At 39.4% G+C, this 23273-nt stretch overlaps 1 protein-coding gene and 1 long non-coding RNA gene across 10 annotated transcripts in view; both read left to right on the plus strand.

Annotated features, from left to right (window-relative positions):
* Nucleotides 1-23273, plus strand: part of LOC135101297 (circumsporozoite protein-like) — a 189251-nt gene that overhangs the window by 107640 nt on the left and 58338 nt on the right. For 8 of the 9 annotated variants that reach the window (XM_064005042.1, XM_064005038.1, XM_064005035.1 and 5 more), the window contains one exon: nt 22111-22164. The exons of the other annotated variant lie outside the window; for it this stretch is intronic. In XM_064005042.1, coding sequence (XP_063861112.1) covers nt 22111-22164 — 54 coding nt within the window. The remainder of the gene's footprint in view (nt 1-22110; nt 22165-23273) is intronic. 9 annotated transcript variants of the gene reach the window in all.
* Nucleotides 12469-14048, plus strand: LOC135101296 (uncharacterized). Its single transcript, XR_010269187.1, has 2 exons — nt 12469-13843; nt 14012-14048. It is a non-coding gene; the product is annotated as an uncharacterized LOC135101296 (long non-coding RNA).

Here is a 23273-nt window from a genome sequence, read left to right on the forward strand (position 1 = left end):
TTTATGATTTTTTTTATCATTTCGTAACGTATTGAATAACATTGGAGGGATTATTCCCCTAGCAGAGCAAGGTGGTTCTTTTTTTATTACCGCACCGCACACTATTTTTGTACACTCCACCGTTCCCGCCTGGCCCTGGAGGGTACAACGATGATTTGGCCAGGAGCACCTTTTGGTGTCCATCGCATATAAAAATTTCGATTTCAGTTTCGGAAACACTTCTTAGTTGTTAACTTTTGAAGGCGTATCTTTCTTATTTTACGTAATTTCTTCGTCAGACTCACCTTTTTTGCTGTCTTTTTCATATTTCGATTTATCGACATGTGGGCGAAGGTTTCTGCCTCGCAACTCTTGCAATTATCGCCCCATTACTACAGAACGAGTTGGAGGGCGCAAAATGCACGAATTATTTGCCATAACTCACTTCATACACGGGATAGCCAGTCTTGGTTGACACCATCAGACTCAGACACTTTTTTTTTTTTTTTTGTGTTGAGGGTTTAACACAGTCCTCTGAATTTGTGTTTGTCTTGTCGGATGCAGCAGCGGCGGGACCTTTTTCCTTCCTCGCGGCCAGACGACGAGGACTGGCTTTTTGCTGCTCCTCCTGACACACTCACAATTTACCGGTGAGTTACGGGGACGGAGCTGTTTTTGTAGCGCAGTGTACGTCCTTCCATTTTTAGGTTTACATTTAAGTGAAGCCTGTCATGCTTGCCTATGTTATTCCATGTGCATGTAAGGTAAGGCTGCTTGACAAAGTGTCTGACTCACTGCAGACACTTGCTTTATGCTGTACTGTAATAAACAAGTAATTTCTCAATGTAAAGGAAACAGTGAGTCACAAAAGTGCCTCTCAATACGATATGGTAATAAAAAGTAGAATATGAAATAAATAGATAATAAATAAGTGAATAAATAAATAAATAAATAAATGGATGAATTAATGCATATCCTAGAGAACATTTCATACCTACTGAGCTTACCATAGCAAATACACTGATATGCTACAAAAAATGCACACAAGTATATGAAGATGGAAAAAAATGGGGGAAGTCTGTCTTGTGTTGTTATTTCTATGGTTACTGCTCTTCTGAATTTGCCATCAGCATGCGTCTCTCCTTCCCCATGCTGACGCTACACAAGACTTTCACCTTTATTCCGTTCCCTTTCAGTAGTCCAGGAGTTAAGCAATATCTTCATTCTTTCATCCCCTTCATTGGTAAACTCTGGAATTCTCTGCCTGTTTCTGTTTTTTCCCCTTCCTGTGACTAGTTGTTTTAAGAGTATTGAGGCAATTCCTGAAAAGTATTTAGATTTTTTATTATTGACTTTTTTTTATTTTTTATTTTTTTGTCTATATGTATGGAAGCGGCAACTGAAAAAATATTTTTTTGTTCCTCTGTTTGCCATTCGCCAAGAAGATATGAGAGAGTGAGTATAAGTAGTGGCTATATGCCAATGGTAGAATACTATTTTATACTGACTAAATTAAACATGTGTTGCATTGTTTACTCCAGTGTTTCAAGTTGAGCCGTCTAGTATCTTTTCCATCTAATTGATTTTTGTGTTCGGCTGTTTGAATTTTTATTTCCAAATGAAGTTCCATGTTTGTAAGAAGTATAAAGGGTTAAAGGAAAAAAAAGTTTTCCTGAGTTGTAATAGGTGAATGTTAATAACAGTAGTAGTAGTAGTAAAGAGCAGGATTATCAGCTGGAGTGACACCAATTCAGTTTTTCTATTATTTATATTTTCTTACTATTATTCCACACCTTGTCAATCCACGCAAGGAAAAAAAAAAAAAAAGAAAACATATTAAAAAAGTGAGAGGCAAGACCAGCAAGTGAAACACGCTCTGCCTTCTCCATAGACTTCACGTGTTTACTGCCGCGCTTCCTGCCTCATAATTATACAGTCTTACGCTGGAGGCGCTTAATGTGGTGCATTTGTATGAAAGAATTTACTTTTTGCCGTGAATATTTCTCTCTCTCTCTCTCTCTCTCTCTCTCTCTCTCTCTCTCTCTCTCTCTCTCTCTCTCTCTCTCTCTCTCTCTCTCTCTCTCTCTCTCTCTCTCTCTCTCTCTCTCTCTCTCTCTCTCTCTCTCTCTCTCTCTCTCTCTCTCTCCTCTCTCTCTCTCTCTCTCTCTCTCTCTCTCTCTCTCTCTCTCTCTCTCAGTGACGTGCATGGGTGTGGGTGTCGAGAGCAGAGCAAACGGCCAAATGTACGGCGACGGGCTAGTGTTTGCATGCGCCGCGTGGGGCGTGCAGTTTGTATGTAAAACAGGAAGGCAAGTGGTCGGGCGGGGACAAGGAGGAGGAGGAGTAGGAGGAAGGAGGAGGAGGAGGAGGAGGAGGAGGAGGAGGAGGAGGAGGAGGAGGAGGAGGAGGAGGAGGAGGAGGCGTAGCGTAGCGTGGTCTGGATGGCGTGCAGGATTATGTGACGCTCAGAGGCAGCTTCCCTACACTGTAAGCTTCTATTAGAGTGAGCCACGTGACGGGGTGCGCTCTCAGGGTGATTGCTTGTATTCTATGTAGCCTGGCGGGGCTGTGGCACTCCCTGCAGGTTATTGGCTCAGGAGGGTGAGGTAATGTCGGATGTTAGTGTGGTACTCTGCTGTGGGTGATGAGTTGTGTTTGTAATGATACAGCGCCTAAAGTTTGTTAAAGTGATGCAGCTTGTAGAGCATAAATACAGTGACATCATCACCACTATAGTCTCTCCCTTTACGCTGTGACGGAATGATGTAGTTGTGGTGATGTAGTCTGGGATAATGATGTACACTTGAAAAAAATAAATAAAAATCCCAGTAATATCAACAGTTCCATTCTCGTGAAAGGTTCAGTGTTCCTCCATTACTTTGTTTATCTTTACCATTTCCATTTTATGTTCACTTAACTGACAAGTGTGTTCCACGAAAAAAAAGAAGAAAAAAAAAAAAAAAAAAAAAAAAAAAAAAAAAAAAAAATATATATATATATATATATATATATATATATATATATATATATATATATATATATATATATATATATATATATATATATATATATATATATATATATATATTTTTTTTTTTTTTACAATAAATAGAGGTAAACTCCATCTCCTTTTAATTTGTCTGTAGAAGGGGAAAAATCTAAGTTCATTTCCATATTTTCATTCATATAGACCTTTCTTTTTTTTGCCTTTAATAATGCATAGGATTAAAACATAGACTCACTTCCTCTATCTCCTTTTTGCCGTGATATTTCTTGAGCCTACACGCTGGTATGGTCCGCCTGCCCCTCTTGCCCGCCCCCTTCCCCTTGACAGACCCGCGTGTGGCCGTGGAGTGTGGCTCCCCTAATGGTCATCCAGTATTGCTTTTAAAAATGATCCCGTGATGCGTCTACAGAATGGTTGCTTGAAGTGTTTTGCTGGGGTAGGGGGGTGGGGGGAAGGGGACTGATGTGGCTCTCTGACCTAGAACGCTTTCTCTCTCTCTCTCTCTCTCTCTCTCTCTCTCTCTCTCTCTCTCTCTCTCTCTCTCTCTCTCTTTCTCTCTCAATCCAGAGGAATACAAAGGAATACAACGGAATACCAAACCTTGAGGTATTGACGAGGCTGTTTGGATAATTATTCTACATTAACTATTTGTGGGAGATACAGGATAGTACAGAAGGTTCCTCCCCACCAATCCCTCCAGCAGAAGCTGACAAGATACAGGAATTGATACCACGTGGTATAGAAAAACCACATAGAACTTGAGAGAATAGTGAGGGAAAGAGTTGTGGTCTGTCTACTTTTGTTTGTGAGGGAGAGTGTAAATGCATGATAGTTGTGTGATGTGGTGTGTGCGTAGCGCAGGTGAAGGCACAGTTTGGTTGTTGAGGGGTGGTGCAGCATCCTTGCGTTGCGCTTTCCAGGGAGGCGGCAGTCAATCAGGCCACAGCTTCGGTCACTGGGTCTGTGTACCTTCCCTTTAGGGGCTGCATACACAGGTTATCACCTGTAACTTTGACCTCTAGTACTTAAAATCACAAAGTTGATCAATAACAGGAGAATGCGGACGAAGAAAATGAGGATTACATGTGATTACAATGGATAACCAAAACAGAAACACTCCCACAGGTCTTTACATATCGCTTTGGAATTAATTTAGATTAACTACCATTTAGTAAAGTAAGCTGGAGCAGTGTATGACTTCTGCCAAACTGACACGCCCTTGTGCTTGTGCAGGCGTGGGAAAACCATCGTGCAGTGTGGGAAAAACTGGCTGCATTTTGATTGGAAAGAATGAAGTGAGATTTTATCATTATTCCTATGCAAAAAAAAAAAAAAAAAGAGGAGGAGGAGGAAGAGGAGGAGGAGGAGGAGGAGGAAGAGGTGGTGGTGGTGGTGGTGGACGTGGTGGTGGTGGTGGTGGTAGAGTTCATAATTTTTCTGTTCCTTCTCCTTAGGGTGAATAGTAGATTTTTTCACTCTTGTGAAAACTGGACAAGTTTTTCTTTCTTATTGCACAGAATAAAAAAAAAATCAATATTTCCGAAAAGACGGTATTCAAATTTAAGAGAAAGAAAGCTTTTTCACTTGTCTTATTCATTGTGACGTAACATTCTGAGGTAATTTGTGCGCCCACAGGCAGAGACAAAAGGGTGTTTGAAGTAGACGCTTTTGCTAATGCCGTTATTACCCTCTAGTGCAGTGGTTTTCATCTCTTTTCAGGGCACGGGCCACTAACAAAAACAAAAAGAAAATGTGGACCCCTTAAATTTTGTTTTAATACAATTAATCAACAATGCAGTTCGGTGGCCAGTGGCCACAGGCACGGTGGTCCACAGCACTTGACGACTCGTGTAGCCGCGTGGAAACTGACAGAAATGAACAGGATGGCTCGTCACCTTGACGCGTATAGTACAAGTATGTTCTCAGGCCCTAGTCCCGGATGGCGGCGTGAATCTTGAACATTCGTTGTAGATTAAACTTAGAAGTGACTCGAAGTATTACCTAACAGCTACAACTTAGACTGTCAATGGTTCTCTTAAATAGAAATGTAATAATAGTAGTTATTCATTTTGATCAAATTGTTCATACTGAATTTTATATTTAATTTTTATTAGCAAATACAGTAGGCATCCTGTGAACCATTTCTCCAGTGTGATTGTTTCATGTGGAAGGCTCAAATAATCTAAAAGGGCTCTTGAGAACTCTTCGGGACTGAATGTAATGCAGGTCTTGCGAGTGATGCTCGTCAGAGAGAAGCATGTGTTCTTTAAAATTTTAGTACTTTTTTTTTTTTTCTGTGTGTTGAGTTTGGTATTCATTTACTTTTATGATCAAGTGTCATCTGACTACCACTTAATGCTTCCTTGAACTGCCTTACTACGGTTCTTTTCATGGATAAAAACTCCAAATAACGTGTTACATTTCATTGGTGGCATGATTTCCCTTTAAAATGAATGCAAAGCAATCAATGTGGCACGTTCCATATCCATTATTGTGTCACTTTATTACGCATACAAACACTCCTATTAACGTATCACATCCCGCCCCTGGTGTGATTCCCCTCACCATGAATACAAAGCAATCCAAACGCTACAGTTCAGCCCTGCTCATGAAACACACGCTCTGATACAACTAGGCTTTTCACTTACTTTCAGCCCTTGTTTTCTCTTTAATAGTGCGACAGTTGACTGGCCTCTTCACTCTTTGATCCCTTTCACAGTTAAACTCCGTAATTCTCCCTGATTTTTATCTAACTTCCCAAACTTGTTATGACTTGAACTGATCATATATGTTTACTTACCTCCGTATGACTTGAGTTGCTATAAGAGACGAGTATCAAGACATCTTCCTAACTAAATGAACCAACCGAATTTAACTCTCTTTTCCATCCACTCTTTACCATGCGGAAATTAAGTGGTATTGTAAACTGTAACCAAATTGTTACCCTTATGATCTATTCTAGACTCTAATAAGTGATCTGGAGACTATGATAATAACACGCTCCCTCCACTGCACACCAGCTGTCCGTAATGTATCATGTCCAGTGGCTGTTAATATAAACTGACGCTCTATTAACCTGTCATCACTAATCAGTAATCATTCTCGCACAAGCTCATCCTCGTCACTACAACATCACCATCACCGTCACCATCACCACAGCTTACACTCCACTCCACCATGATTCTGTCCCATACCTCACCCCCGCCACCACTAATCATTCCTAATTAATCTCCCGTCCCTCACCACCACCACCACCACCACCACACCTCACTCACAACTTCTCCCATTTTCACGAATTCCTTTCTTCTCTTCCCTCGCTCCACCATCCTTCATCCTCTCTCCCTTACGTTTCATCCTTCCTTTTGCCCACATAATGCTTGCAACAGACGCACCTCTTCTTCCTCCCTCTCCTCCTCCAGTCCTGTATCAGAAGCAGGGACTTGTCTCCCCTCATAAGTAGGGAGCTGTGGGAGGAACTGGAGGGATGCTTAGTGGAACATGTCGAAATAGCGTTGCCTAGCCGCCGCCGAGTATAGGAGTGTATTGAGGGTGCATTATCTCGGTACAGTGGCGGTGAACGGGGAGATGGATCGGTGAGTATGTTCAGGCGCAGATAGAGAAATGTGTTGTTGGTCTGACGAATTGATTAATGAATAGGTATCTGGTTGAACAGGTAGAGTTATAGATAGATGGCTGGATGGGTAAATGGGTAAATAGATCGACTGGCTGATAAATAGATATATAGATGGACAGATGGATGGATAGATAAATTGATAGATACATGAATAAATGAATAAGTATTTAATTATATATAAATATAAATAGATGGGTAGATAAACAATTCAGTAAGTAGAAAATAGATAAATAGACAGACAGACAGACAGACAGACATGGATAATAAGTACTTAAGTGGGAAAATATGTTGATAAATGCCCGTTGTAGATAAGAAGGTAGAATTATTAGATAGGGAGAGATATACAGATAAAACATTGACGAATGGGTAGGTAAGTGAAGAAACACAGGAAGGTAGGATGGTTGAGGAGCAATATACATAAACAAATAAGAAGAAAGTGGAAGTGTAAGCGATGAATCAGATAAAGAGAGAAATTAGCTGTATATTGATGGACAGAACATATAGAAATGCAACTGTAAATCATGGTAAACAAACTAAGATAAATAAAGGTATGTACTATGTTAGAAGGAAATTACATTAGAGAGTCAGCCAGCATATCAGACATTCAGAAAGCAGCACAGACAAAGACACATAGACAAACTGACTGATGGGTGCATATGCCAAATGAAATAGTAAACAAACATACATATATAGAATCATTAGAAATAGAAAAATATCAGAAACTTTGAGGCAGGCAGACTGAATTTCGTATGACGAAAATATTTGTATGATCATGTTTGGTAACTTACACACGAGCGATGGATAAAAAAGAGCGATTTTACATATAAACCTAGAGAAACGAAAGCAAAACTTTATAAAACAAAAAAGAGAATAAAATAAAAAAAATAAAATATGATTCCTCCTGTCTGTGAATCACATTGCAGACAGAGGCGCCCACGCACACACACACACACACACACACACACACACACACACACACACACACACACACACACACACACACACACACACACACACACACACACACACACACACACACACTTTCCTGTCGCCAAAAATACACAATTCTCCTGTTACTCTATGAATTACCTAACCAGAAATGAAATATGCATAAATGTTATGTATTTTGTATATTGTTGTGTGGATCACTGGAATTGTGTTCAAATCTGAAAGGCAGAACCATGGAGAGAGAGAGAGAGAGAGAGAGAGAGAGAGAGAGAGAGAGAGAGAGAGAGAGAGAGAGAGAGAGAGAGAGAGAGAGGATGTCATGCAACACAATCAATCAATAAATCAAGATACAGCAAGTCAGCCCAATCATAGTCATTTTCCTACACTACAATTCAGCAAAATTCGCAGAGCAGCCATGGATGACTTGAAAAGGGAACGTGCTAATGCCAAGAGGAGATTCACCAGGAAGGTGGGACTCTTCAAGGATGCACACAAGAGAGGAGACTCCACAGCAACCCTACAAGTATTGTATAGTGAAGTTTGTGATTCTTTCAAAGTAGTGGATGTGGTGAATGAGAAAATTATTGACCTTTTAGATGGTAGTTCATCTTGCCAAGAGTATGAAGACTATATCATGGAATTGGAAACTATAAAGTGCACTCTTCTTGAGACATTAAAAGAAAAACCTAAGGCTGTACTTGCCATGAAAAAAATTGAGCCTCCTAAATTTGGTGGATCTGTAAGGTCATTTCCCTCATTTATTAGGGATTATACAAGACTGGTTGAATCACAACATGGTGAGGATCCCTATGTACTCAGAATGTCACTAGAGGGGGAACCCAGGAGACTTGTAGAAGATTTAAATGATTACAAAAGAATGTGGGAGAGATTGAATGAAACATATGGTCATGAAGGAAAGTTAATTGATTCAATCTTGGGAGACATTAGGTCATATAAGCCAATAAGTGAAGGTGATGATAAACGGTTAATCAAGCTAATCAATACTGTAGAAAAGGTATGGTTAGATGTAAGCAACTTGAACCTAACAAAGGAGTTGGAGAATGTTACTGTCCTGACTCAAGTAGAAAAATTGTTACCCTCTATGTTGAAAAAGGAATGGGCTAGTAAAGTACAACAAGTGAAGACTGACAAGTTTAAAGAGTTGGTTGCATTCTTAACAGAGCATCGAAAAGCTTTAGAATACTTACAAGATGAGTCAAGACTTGGTGCGTCAAAGGTAACGGTGCATACCACTGATGTATCAAACACAAAAGAAAATGACTTATTAGAAGTCATAAAACTGTTAGCTGTGGGACAAGAGAAACTACAAAACCAGATGTCAGAGTGTTTAACTAATATAGCTCAAGTAGCAGATGGAAGATATTGCAGTAGGAATTACACATCAAAAGTTAATGGTGATCAGAAGGAGAAGTATTGTCTTGTTCATGATAGTGAATCTCATCACTTACAGGATTGTATGACATTTAAGCAATGGACAGCTGAAAATCAAATGGATTTTTTAAAGCAAAATAGAATTTGTTTTGCATGTCTCAAAAGAGGGCACCTATCTAGGGATTGTGATAAGCAAATGCCTTGTAGAGTAAAGGTAAAGGGAGACATTTGTGGTAAGCACCACCATTCAATTTTGCACCCTATATTTAGCAGTCCTTATACTTCTACAATGGATGTTATGAGTAACCATTTGACAAAGAAAGGTGCATTTTTGATGACTGGGTTTGTGGATAGTGGAGGTGTTTCTGTTCCCACATTATATGATGCAGGAAGTAACATCAGTCTGATCACTTTTAGAATGGCAAAGCAACTAGGACTCAAAGGTACTCCTATACAGCTTTCAGTGACAAAGGTCGGTGACCACACAGAAGAATTGGATAGTTTTGTTTATAAGATGTCCTTGAGGGATCAAACAGGGAAGGAAAAATTTGTTGAAGTTTGTGGAATTTCCGAAATAACTGGTGCTCATCAACAGGTGAATTTATCGGAAATTGCTAAGAAATTTGAAGTGCAAGAAAAGGATATCCAAAGGCCTGAAGGGCGTATAGAACTACTAATAGGATCTGATCACTGTACTTTAATGCCACAAGTTAAAAAAACCATAGATAATGTTCAGTTAATGTCAAATGAGTTTGGTTTCTGTATCAGAGGTAGATTGGATGACAAAGGAAAGGGACATAGCTATTGCGTGCAAATTAATCACGTGAGTTGTAATGACACCACAGATTGGCATTTCAGGACTAAACCTAATGTGGGCAAGTTGATAGAAAATTATTTTTTGAATGAAAGCTTAGGAACAGAATGCAATCCTAAGTGTGGAGGCTGCAAATGTGGAAAATGCTCAACCAAGGGAAATTTAACCATTAAGGAAGAAAGAGAGAAGAAACTTATTGAAGATGGATTAACTTATGATGCGAAACATCAGTGCTGGATAGCTAAGTATCCTTGGATTTATGATCCGGCTAAACTACCTGATAATTATCCTATGGCATTTGCTAGATTAAAGGCCACTGAACAGAGATTAATGAAGATGGGGTCGACCCAGTGTGTAAAGTATCAAGAACAAATAAAAGACATGTTGGATAGAGGAGTAGCAGAGAAATTATCAAAGGAGGAAGTAATGACTTACAAGGGTCCAAAGTTTTATCTACCCCATCACGAAGTTTACAAGGTAGACTCCATTTCAACCCCAGTAAGGATAGTGTTTAATGCAGCAGCATCCTACAAAGGGATCTCTCTCAATGACATGCTTGCAAAGGGGCCAGATGTGATAAACAACTTAATTGGAATCTTGCTGAGATTCAGAGAGGAGGAGATTGGTATGGTTGGAGATATTAGAAAAATGTATCATACTGTAAAGCTTTCAGATGAAGATATGCACACTCACAGATTTTTATGGAGGAACTTTCAACTAGAGAGAGAACCCTCACACTATAAATTGAAGACGGTAACATTTGGAGACAAACCTTCTGGGCTGATAGCAATGTTGGCTCTTCGTAAAACAGCAGAAATGAATTGTGACTTCCCATTAGCCTCTAAAATGATTGTAGAGGATTCCTATGTTGACGATATTATAAGTAGTGTTGGTTCAACGAATCATGCAATGGAAAGAATCAAAGAAGTGGAGGAAGTTTTAAGACCAGGAGGTTTTCAGATTAAATATTGGATTCTCTCTGGAGAGGATAACAGAAATGATGCCATAATCTCGAACACTGATCAAGAAAAGGTTTTAGGGTTAGAATGGAAACCCAAACAAGATGTATTTTCATTTAAAGTTAAACTCAACTTCTCGAAAAGAACAAGAGAGGGCAGGACAGAACCAAATGTGAGCTATGGTGACTTTGAAAGCCGTATCCCGTGTATGTTGACTAAAAGAACTGTACTGTCGCAGTTTGCTACACTCTATGATCCTCTGGGACTGTTAACACCATTCACACTGAAAACCAAGTTAATGATTCGCTCCATTATACTAGAAGCTAATGAAAACAAATCTAAGGGATGGGATGAGCCTATCAGTGGAACTTTGTATTTAGAAGCAGTGGATTTATTTCGGGAAATGCTTGAAATTGAAAAACTTACTTTTGGAAGATGCTTAAGGACTACAGATGTGACTACAGATCCAGAGTTAATTATCTTTTGTGATAGTAGCATGAAAGCATATGGAGCTGTAGCTTACATTAGGTGGAAGAAGCAGAATGGCACATATTGTGTAAAACTCTTATGTTCAAAGAATAGAATTGCTCCTATGAGGCAAATCAATATACCTAGACTGGAATTGTGTGCTGCAGTTTTGGCAAGCAGATTGAGAGTATCCATTGAAGGAGAAATGAGATACAACTATTCTAGGATAATCCACATCACAGATAGTGAGATTGTAAGGGCACAAATCCAAAAGGAATCACATAGATTTAACACCTTTGTTGGAAGTAGAGTTGCAGAGATTCAATCAAAGACAGAGCCCATAGAATGGTATTGGGTATCTTCTAAGGAAAACAATGCTGATTTAACCACCAGGGAATGCAGTCCCTTAGAGTTAGGGACAGGATCTGTATGGCAAAGTGGTCCACAATTTCTCTATCGTGACTTCTCAGAATGGCCAGTTAAACAGAATACAGTGTCTGATCTCCCTGATACTGTGTTTGCAAAGGTAACCATGAACACAGGAGAGATTACTACACCTAATGAGTTAATCAACATCCAAAATTTCAGCAATTTGAAACGGCTTTTGTCGGTAATGGCTCGAGTCATAAATGTAGTAAGAAAGAGATCATTTAAAGCTATAATATGTGATCCTAATGCAGAGGATATACAGAGAGCAGAATTATTTCTTGTTAAGAACGCTCAAACAAGCCTGCCACAAGACTGGGAAAAGAAATATAAACGTCTAGGACCAAGGATGAGAGAAGATGGCATTATCACTGTGGGAAGTCGAATGTCAAAATGGGTAAAAGACAATTGGAATTGTGATCAGTTCATGTTACTCCCATCAAAGCATCCATTTTCTGAACTGTATCTGTCCCACATACACAAGGAAGATCATAGTGGAATAGAAGCGGGCCTTGCTAGAGCTCAAGTGAAATACTGGGTATTAGGTGCGAGGAAGACAATGAAATCTATTAGAAAACAATGTGTAACTTGCCATAGAATAGATAAGATCTGCACATCCCAGTGTATGGGTGAACTACCTAAGGAAAGACTAGAGCCATGTCCACCATTTTACAATGTAAGTGTTGACCTGTTTGGTCCTCTTTGGGTTTGTGATACGGTGAAAAGAAGAGTGAAAAGAAAAACGTTTGGAGTAATTTTCAATTGCATGACAACAAGGGCTGTACATTTAGACCTTTCCGAAGGTTATGATACTCAAAACTTTCTTACTGTATTGAAGAGATTCACTTGTCCTAGAGGATTTCCCAAAAAATTATATTCAGATAATGGTACACAGTGTATGCAAACAAGGAATTGAGAGATATGGTTACTCGGTGGAATAAGCATGAAGTGTTCAATTTTGGAAAATTTAATGGTTTAATCTGGGTATTCAATAGATCAGCAGATGCCCCTTGGGAAAATTCTTGCAGTGAAGCGTTAATTAGATTAGTCAAGAGATCTCTCACTAGAATCATAGGTGAATCAGTCATATCCTTTGGAGAACTACAGTCTGTTATGTATGAGGTGGCCAATGTATTGAATGAACGGCCTATCGGGTTCAAACCAGGTGAAGATTTTGATGAAGGGACTGTATTGAGACCTAATGACTTACTACTGGGTCGATCTACCATTGATGCTCCTTGTGGATTTTGGAATGAACGGGGACAAGTAAGTAGATCATATGCATTTAAGATTAAGGTCATTGATTTATTTTGGAAAAATTGGATGAAGAACTACTTTCCTACTCTAATTGTACGCCAAAAGTGGCATGTGAGTGTAAGAAATGTTCGGAAGGGTGACATTGTACTTGTTAATGATCATAATGTATTAAGAGGAGAATGGAAGTTAGCGGAAGTTGTAGAAGGTATACCAGGAAGGGATGGAAAGATCAGAGATGTGTTGTTGAGGTATAAAATTAATGAACCAGGAAAACAGTACAGGGGCCAACATGACAAGCAAATGGTAAGATCAGTACATAGACTGGTGGTGTTGCTCCCAGTCGATCAACAATAGAAGTATAGAAGCCTTTGATTTGTGGTGGGGGGAGTGTAATATGATTCTCATCATATTAGAATTATAATGTCAATGTTGGCACCTTTGAATGTGGAGCGGGCAGTGTGTGTCGCTGTCATTGGTTGGAAAGAGGTGTAGACACGGGTTGTATTCCAGTTACTGTATAATTGTTATTGGCATATATGACAAGAATTGTAATTATTATTGAGATACATATATTGTTTTCTTACTTATTAACAAGTTTGGTATTGGTTAGTAATGTGTATTTGTTTGTCAAGAGGAAGTTTTCTTTTAGGGTCTGTGTATGTAACACGGATATATATTATACCGCACTCAGGGTGTAGGGGGAAGGTAGGCAGAGGTACAGTTGGTGCCTGTCAGGGGTGAGTGGCGGTTGTTTGACTGAGGTGAGTTTTGTGATAACATTATTTCTCTGATTTGTTTGACTTATGTTATGCCGCTGATTGTGCATATTGGTTGGTGTTATATTGAATGCGGTGCTGATAGGAGGATTTGATTAAGTGTAACTTTGCAGCATAGTTGGGGTAATGCTGTAATCAGACATATGGTGAAGTCTGCCTTGGCTGATGATGGGCGGTCATTTTGTGAGTACTATTTTATATGTATCGTGTGTCATTGCAATAGTGAATAATATAATGGGATATGTGTTCATCTTATGTTATTCTTCTGTTTACTGGGTGAAGTTACAAGATATTGAAGGGAGTTACATGATATTGAGGTATGCTGTGTTTATGTTGACATTAAATTTGCAGGCTGAATCAATCAATAAATCAAGATACAGCAAGTCAGCCCAATCATAGTCATTATCCTACACTACAGGTGCATATGCCAAATGAAATAGTAAACAAACATACATATATAGAATCATTAGAAATAGAAAAATATCAGAAACTTTGAGGCAGGCAGACTGAATTTCGTATGACGAAAATATTTGTATGATCATGTTTGGTAACTTACACACGAGCGATGGATAAAAAAGAGCGATTTTACATATAAACCTAGAGAAACGAAAGCAAAACTTTATAAAACAAAAAAGAGAATAAAATAAAAAAAATAAAATATGATTCCTCCTGTCTGTGAATCACATTGCAGACAGAGGCGCCCACGCACACACACACACACACACACACACACACACACACACACACACACACACACACTTTCCTGTCGCCAAAAATACACACAATTCTCCTGTTACTCTATGAATTACCTAACCAGAAATGAAATATGCATAAATGTTATGTATTTTGTATATTGTTGTGTGGATCACTGGAATTGTGTTCAAATCTGAAAGGCAGAACCATGGAGAGAGAGAGAGAGAGAGAGAGAGAGAGAGAGAGAGAGAGAGAGAGAGAGAGAGAGAGAGAGAGAGAGAGAGGATGTCATGCAACACAATACACATGCATATATATCGTGCACACTTTTCTGCCTCTTTCTTCTTTCTTTCATGCGACATTTGGAAAAAAAGCAATTGTTGAGATAGTGTGTGTGTGTGTGTGTGTGTGTGTATGTGTGTGTGTGTGTGTGTGTGTGTGTGTGTGTGAGTGAGTGATAATAGAGAAGCAGACAGACAAACAGATACGTTAAGATACACAGAATTGCACCTAAGCTGGGGACAGAGACTCCCAAGCAATCACGCACCCACCCACACAAGACAGACAGAAGGTCAAAGATATACTGATATACGTACTGACATACATTCTTCAACTGTTCGGTCAATATGCAGACGCTACACGAACTTACATATTGTACTGCGCGTCTCGAAGGAGTAACGCCGGGAGATGACAACGTCCGCCCTTTACTGCTCAGGGAAGCACAGGGACTGAGTGTGTTGCTGGCTGTTTGTTGGAGTTTCAGGATTCACGAAGGCTGACGAAGAGTTTCAAAAGTAGGAATGTATTGGAGAGAGAGAGAGAGAGAGAGAGAGAGAGAGAGAGAGAAGAGAGAGAGAGAGAGAGAGAGAGAGAGAGAGAGAGAGAGAGAGAGAGAGAGGACAAGTATCAACAGGACAAGTAGAGCCCCGCGCCTCACCTTCAACGGAGAGACACTGACGCCGCGGGATGAGGTGGAGGTGCTGGGGGTCACTTACGACCGTAAGTTGACCTTCAGAACCCACGTGGAGCGACTCGCCAGAGAGGCCTCAGGGAAGCTGGCATCCCTGAGGAGAATCTCCTACCTCCTTGACGCCAAGGGACTGGAGTTACTCTACAAGGCGTAGGTCCGCTCCTCCTTGGAGTACACGTGCCTGGCCTGGGCGGCGCGGCAAACAAGCACCTTGCTGTCCTGGACAAGGTGCAGGACCGAGCGGCGAGGCTCATCAGGAACAGTGAGCTCGGCCTTCAGCCTGCACTGCACATCCTCCAGCACCGACGAGACGTGGCGGGCCTCACCGTCATGTTCAAGGTGCAACAGCAACGGGTGCCGCACCTACAGGCTCTCCGGCAGCCTGCCCGACATGCCGAAGTCACCACCAGAGCAGTCACAAGCGCCCCTGGGGAGCTGCACCAGCCCAGGTGCAGAACGTGGCACCAGCAAAGACAGTTTCTGAACACATACATTGGCTGGTGGAACGAGTTTGTTACCGTGCAGCCAAGTGTTGAGGGCTGGACCAGGCAGCAGTTCAAGACTGCAGTGAATGTGTGGTTGCAACAGACAAACAGAGAGAGAGGCTTTCAGATAGAAGGCATTAACAGTGACTTCTTTAGCCTAAATTGTTGTATGAAATATGTAAAGTATATGTACAGCAACTCTGTAAACACATATCATGTAGATTTGTATAAATAAAAAAAAAAGAGAGAGAGAGAGAGAGAGAGAGAGAGAGAGAGAGAGAGAGAGAGAGAGAGAGAGAGAGAGAGAGAGAGAGAGAGCACGAACATAAATTCGGAGAGACTGAATAAAAAAGGTTGAAGTAAAAAAAAAAAAATCAAACGTATAGACAAGTAAATGTACATACATGCTGACACACACACACACACACACACACACACACACACACACACACACACACACACACACACACACACACACACACACATTGACAGTCATAGCGCCACACAAAAAAAAAAGCCACAAAATAACAGAAAGAAGTGAAAAAAAGAAAACATTGAAAGACACAAGCCGGAGTGAACAAGTGACATCAGGACGAGAATGTAATCTAATATTAGTAGGTGCCTGAAGTTACTCGGAGAATGACATCATACTTAAAGGCGAGTGAGGAAAGAAGAGAGCAGGGTTTAACTTGGAAAAAATTGCGGTAATGAATAAGGAAAATATGAGGAAATAAAGCACTAGAGTGGGAAAATATGTAGCAGATTGAAAGGAAAAAAACAGGAAATTAAGTGCTAAAAATGGGTGATGCCTAGTTGGATAGGTTGCAAGGTTAGTATTCCTGTGAAGGTTATGCATGTCTGTGTGCTTGTATGTGTGTGTGTGTGTGTGTGTGTGTGTGTGTGTGTGTGTGTGTGTGTGTGTGTGTGTATGTGTGTGTGTATGTGGGGCTCTTGAGGCGAGGGGAGCTTTCAAGAATAAGTGAACGGTAAAATGAATAAATATATAAAAAGGGGAAATATTTTTGCTGGGCTCATAAAAGCGTAAACATTTGCGTTGCTTTGATAAAATTGTGTGACCTTCAGGAAAGGGACAGTTTAATATGATAACGAGGAGGAAAGTATTGCTGTGGTGCCCTTGTGCCGTGTTGGTGAGGTTTGAGAGAGAGAGAGAGAGAGAGAGAGAGAGAGAGAGAGAGAGAGAGAGAGAGAGAGAGAGAGAGAGAGAGTATGCGTGAATGACGGCAATAACAACAGGTGAGAGATGAGAGGGAACAATTACAACACAAAATTAATGGGCGTGGATATACGAGAGTACATATTGAGCTGAAGAATGAACGTGGGCGAAACCGTAACTCATGAATGATTGAATGAGTGAATGAGTGAATGAATAGAATGTGAAATGAAACTGGATATAGATGTAGAAAAATGTGATGATACCAGTAGTAGTTGTAGGAGTATATAGTAGTACTAGTAGAAACAGTGTGGGACCCATATAGTAGTACTAGTAGAAAAAGTGTGGGACCCCATCTGATTATTATTATTTTTATTATTATTATTAGTAGTAGTAGTAAAAAAGACGGAGAAAAATAGTGAAAGAACGGAAGAGAGAGAAAAAGAGATATAATAGCAATAGTCGGAAAATAAATCAAAATGTAAAAAAAAAAAAAAAAAAAAAACACTAGAAAAGGATAAAAAAATAATGAGTAAAATTTATGTTGTTCCAGAAGGTCATCGCCCACATCATGTCATCGAACATTATTAAGTAAATTCCATTAAAATTCAGGCTTGCGATACCTTAGAAAAGGTCCCAGTTGTCAATGAACGTCCATCCATTACTCTTACAATGATTCGCTAGCCTGCGATTCACTGTAATAGCCCTGGACTGCCACTCAGCACCAACTCCCCTCCTCGGCAAGACACCACAGTCGTTATCTCCTCGTTATCTCTACTTTGCCGTGGAAATCTGCTGAACAATGAGATTGGTGAGACTAAAGTATTGCAAATGATTAGCACTACATATACCACTACTCTCTCTCTCTCTCTCTCTCTCTCTCTCTCTCTCTCTCTCTCTCTCTCTCTCTCTCTCTCTCTCTCTCTCTCTCTCTCTCTCTCTCGGGAGTTCCTTGATGAATTGCCATGTTCTCATGACTCTCTATCGCTATTTATTGTTCTTTCATCTTTTTATATCCTGCATGAGTCTGCTCCCGGGAATTAGGTATGGTAGTTGTACGGTGATAAATAATATTTCAGTGCGACCTTTGCAATATCTTCCTTTATTTATGAAAGCTTTCGTTACTGTGAAGTGTGGCTCGAATATTATTATTGTTTTTTTTTATGTAAATATTTTTCGTTATATTTGTCCAGCACATTTTTGTTATGTGCGAAGAAAGTAAGTGATCATTTAAATCCCGAACTTTAATTTCATTTGCATAAAGAAGTTTAAATTAGAGAGTGAAATGAAGAAGGACTCCTTAACGTGTGGGAAGTGCCTGCCAACCTACTATGGAGGGTGTGCTGCGCAAATCATGATTGTATAGGAGCGTGATGTAACCTGTTCACACTGATACCACTTACAGACAAGCCTTCAAGTACCTTGGTATTACGTAGTTGTGGTTTAAATAATGTTTTGACATGTTTAGATAATCATCAGAGAGAGAGAGAGAGAGAGAGAGAGAGAGAGAGAGAGAGAGAGAGAGAGAGAGAGAGAGAGAGAGAGAGAGAGAGAGGCAGGAAGGCAGACGGTCAAACAAACAGGCAGGGAGGCAAGCAAGCAAGCAAGCAAGGAAGCAAGGAGGCAGACAGACTAACGGGCGGGGAAAGAGGTGGATGGACATACAAAAAAGGAAGAAAGAAAGCAGACAGACAAACAGGGTGACAGGGTGACAGGGTGACAGACAGGGTGACTACCACCTTCATATTCTAGACACACTTTACTTTCCCTCCTGGCTTCAGCTCAAGGTTTTCCAAGGTCAGTTGAATTGCTTGTGTTCTCGGACTGATGCTAACGGAGCTAATCCGCGCATGGCTTAGCAGTGGACTGTCGGCTTTTCTCTCATCCTGGTACACGCGGCGATGGTACCAAGGGAATCATTGTCTTGGCGGAGTGTTAGGGAGGGTGAGGCGAGGCATGGCAGGGTATCTCTTGACTGGAAACCTTAAGTAAGGTAATCTAAGCGAAGTCGAACTGGAAGGTTTGCAATAAAATTAGTGTTGCTGCTCAAGCTGAAGGAGGATTGTTAGGATGTTACTTCTTAGAAAATAGCCTTACTTAGTGAAATATAGTAAAGATGGGTAAAAGAGAGAAGGTGAATTCTACTTGGGAGTGAGATACGGTTTGAGAGAGAGAGAGAGAGAGAGAGAGAGAGAGAGAGAGAGAGAGAGAGAGAGAGAGAGAGAGAGAGAGAGAGAGAGAGAGAGAGATTCCTTACAGTGAAAACTTTAAGTTCAGTGAAATAGCATCTTTATTCTTCATTGACACTCTTAAGCTGCAGACGCTAGAAAGAAATCAGTCACAACCCAGAAGACATGATATAGAAAAGTAGATTCAACTGTTTCCATATTTTCTCTTGATTATAAAGAACAGATAATAGATTGACAATAACGAAACGATTTACTCGTAAGAGGCTTTGCTTGGGATGAGAGGAGGTTAGGGAGTCCTGTTCTGGAGTGAAGCCGTAAACACTGGTGATGTAGAACTGAAATAAGAATTTGTCTCATCGTTGTCTCGTCAACAGCATTCAGCAACGTTCCTTTATAAACTTAATGAAATCCCACTCTTGTTTTAATACTAAGTAGGATAAACAGAGTCATAAAGTAGAACCGTGCATCTAAATATTTCAAATAAAAGTGTAGTCTCATACATACACAGCTCCGGTTAATGCTCTGCCAGCTCGAGCAGCAACCACGCACATTTACAGATTGCTGGAAAAAAAAAGAAAAACAAGAAAAAAAAAATTGTGATAGCTGTAGCTTTGTTGTTCCTTCTATAGTGCAGAGCCGCGTGTAGTGACTGTAGTCTCCTGAGTGCCCTAAAGAGGATCCTAGCTTTAAATAATTTGGTAAACTGATGGACATAGTCAAGCAGCTTTTCTCGGATACTGTTTGTGTGTGTGTGTGTGTGTGTGTGTGTGTGTGTGTGTGTGTGTGTATCTGTCTGTCGGTGAGTCATTCCACGTGTTGGTGGCACCTTCATTAACAACCAAAGGTTCATTGACATAAAATATTATTGCAGAGAAACAGATCAACATAAAAATGCTCGCACAGTCTGATGGGGCCGAGTCTTACGACCACAGAATACCTCGAACCTGCTATTCTTTATATTGATAGTTCTGGAGAGAGAGAGAGAGAGAGAGAGAGAGAGAGAGAGAGAGAGAGAGAGAGAGAGAGAGAGAGAGAGAGAGAGAGAGAGAGAGAGAGAGAGAGACGAAGCTGATATGATAGATCAATTAATACAATTATGAGCATCGGATCCCATGAAGGGCGACTAGAGGGCCAGAAGAGGGTAGGTACTACTCACACAAGTCCTTAGCCCTTATGTAGGGGAACTACTGGAGGCTTGGAATAAACTCTACGAAACCAGTTTTACTGCAGTTTTCATTACAACTGTTTGTTATTATTATTATTATTATTATTATTATTATTATTATTATTATTATTATTATTATTATTATTATTATTATTATAGTAGGTTTCATTACAATCCTTAATAATCAAGGCATTTAATAGTCATTCCTATTCTGAGATAAATGATGGTAGAGAGAGAGGGAGAGAGAGAGAGAGAGAGAGAGAGAGAGAGAGAGAGAGAGAGAGAGAGAGAGAGAGAGAGAGAGAGAGAGAGAGAGAGAAAGAGAGAGAGAGAGAGAAATATTAGTAATTGGTCAGGAGAATAACGTACAAATTTTTTCTTTTATAATGCAAAACTTTAAAAATATCATTGCGTTCATTAACTAACCTGCACTCTTTTCAGTTACACTTTTTGATATAAATTGTTTTTGCTTTGAAGAGAGCAATGGTGATAGAATCTAAGCAGATGCTGTCATGTTTGTTGTTTTGCTGTTAGATTTTTTTTCTATATGTATGTATAGTGTCGAAATAGCAAAGGCATCGTAGAAAACACTAACATCTGGAGCTTCATCACTGTGTTTCAGGGAAAATATGAGTAAATCGTGTGAGTCTTGCCGTGGTAGGAAAGACTGCTTCCTGCGGGACCTTATCAAAAGTGCGTTTGGCACTCGTTTGGTAAGCTGCGGGACAAAAAAAAAATAGGATGCCTTTGGTAATGCGTATATAGGAATATTATTGCCAGCGAAACACTACCTTGGCTTTGCAGTGAGGCTTTTGTATTTAGATGACCGCAGGAACTGAAATATGTAGACACAACTATACTAGGCAGGTCCTGTGAAAGGTATCACACTAAATGTATTGCTTCATCCAGACGAGTTAGCAGCACAAGCATGAAGGAGGGTCGATCTCACAGGTGTTTGCTTTTGTTGAGATCCTTACCAAGAAGCGGTGACATCCAGAACCAACAGCAACTACGATATCTTTGTGGTCTGTGGAGCCTTTGTTGTTGTTGTTGTTTTGTTGTGTAAGACGACGTTATAGGGAACATCCTGTGTCCTCGCAGTAACCACACGAAAAGGCAGGTATCTTACTAGGAGTGGTCAGAGTGTTGTTGTTATTGTTGTTGTTGTTGTTGTTGTTGTTATCAGAACCACAAACGGAGGAAGGTGGATGTGTTGTATTACTGAGCAACAATAAAGAAAGAAGAATAGATGAGTCAGGCCACCTTGGCGGAGATACTCAAAAGGGATTTTCATGTTTTGTGCCGTGAATACTTTTTATGGCTAGACTGAAGTGGTACTTATTATTTTCTAAGTATATCCTTGCTGTTGTTTTTAGGTTTGTACCGCTGAATGTTGGGAAGCTTTGCATTTAAAATTTTGGTTCTTTTTATTTTCCCTATTTGATCTTGTTATATATGTAATTGTGCTTGTTCGTGTTATTTTGTTGCAACTGTTGTGCATATTTAACATTCTTAGCGTTTCAAGTGTGTTCTGTTTTCAGTGTTGTTTTTCATGTATCCATTTTCAGTGTTGTTTTTCATGTATCCATGTGTTTTTGCTTGGAGGAATTTGACACGCTTTATTTATGACATTTCTTCAGTATTTATTCTTTCCTTTTTTGTTCATGTGTATGTTGTAACTCATGCAGTAAAGGATTTTCGGTGGTTCTGTTCATGGTGCTTCATTTTTAGCTCTTTTTAGAATAGTCAAGCTGCATCACTGTTTTGATATTTTCAGGAAAGGATGGCAGGTGGTGCCGCGGTGAACACTGCCAACACGTGCAGGAGGAAAGTGAGTACCTGCTTCATTACATCATGTGCACTCTGTTTGGAACTCGCTGTTAAACTTTTTTTTCCATGTCAACCGAAACCTGTCACTGTTGCCTGCCTTTCTCCTGTCTGCTTCCCACGAATCTATGAAGGAAAGAAAGGATGTGCTTCCATGGTATCGTGTCAGTAGTATTATCCATTGAAGGATTAGTTTAAACCTTTTTCCAAAGCGTTGTTTTTGTCTCCCATTTTTCTGCCTTCCCAGGGTATATATATGAAAGAAGAAAGAATGTTAATTTAGTCTATAATGTTCATTGCAACATCTTACAGGGAAAAGTCCTTTGAGGATTAACCGAATCTTTTTCAAAACTATAATTTTTGTATTTCAGTCTTCGTGTGCTTATTTTAGTGTATGCATGGAGAAAAGAAGGATACGAAATTATATAATTTCTATAATGGTGTCATCTTTTTGTTATAAATATTTACTTGGAGATTCAATTGAAACCTAACAATTAGCTATCATTTTTGCGTTCTTATTTTTTTTTTTTTTTATATATCTTTTGTATGTACGAAAATATGAGTGAAGAAAGGAAAGATGCAATTACAAAAAAGATTTCCACAATAACAGGAATATGCACTTGAGGACTTTTTAGGTAATAAATATCAGATCTTCTAATTTATCCGTTTATTTATCCTTTACTGTGTTTTACCGTTATGTAGATTAGTAATATTTTGCATGTTATGATAAAGTGTCCTTGGAAACTATTACTGTAACACATTTCATTTAGTGTGAATTTGATTTCCACGTAAAAAAAAATGGATAAATAAATAAATAAAATAAAAATAGAATAAAATAAAAATCTTTCCTTCTATGGAGAACACATATTTACATTTTCTTTGTTCAATGGGGAGTTTTCAGAACTAGTGGTTGTCACCAGGTGGCAGCACAGACACAAACTCTTCTCTCACATACAAGCAATATTAGATATACCTACAGTGTTATTCTATATATATATATATATATATATATATATATATATATATATATATATATATATATATATATATATATATATATATATATATATATATATATATATATACATATATATATATATATATATATATATA

The sequence above is a fragment of the Scylla paramamosain genome, chromosome 6 (genome assembly GCF_035594125.1).
Source record: "Scylla paramamosain isolate STU-SP2022 chromosome 6, ASM3559412v1, whole genome shotgun sequence".
Classification (NCBI taxonomy): domain Eukaryota; kingdom Metazoa; phylum Arthropoda; class Malacostraca; order Decapoda; family Portunidae; genus Scylla; species Scylla paramamosain.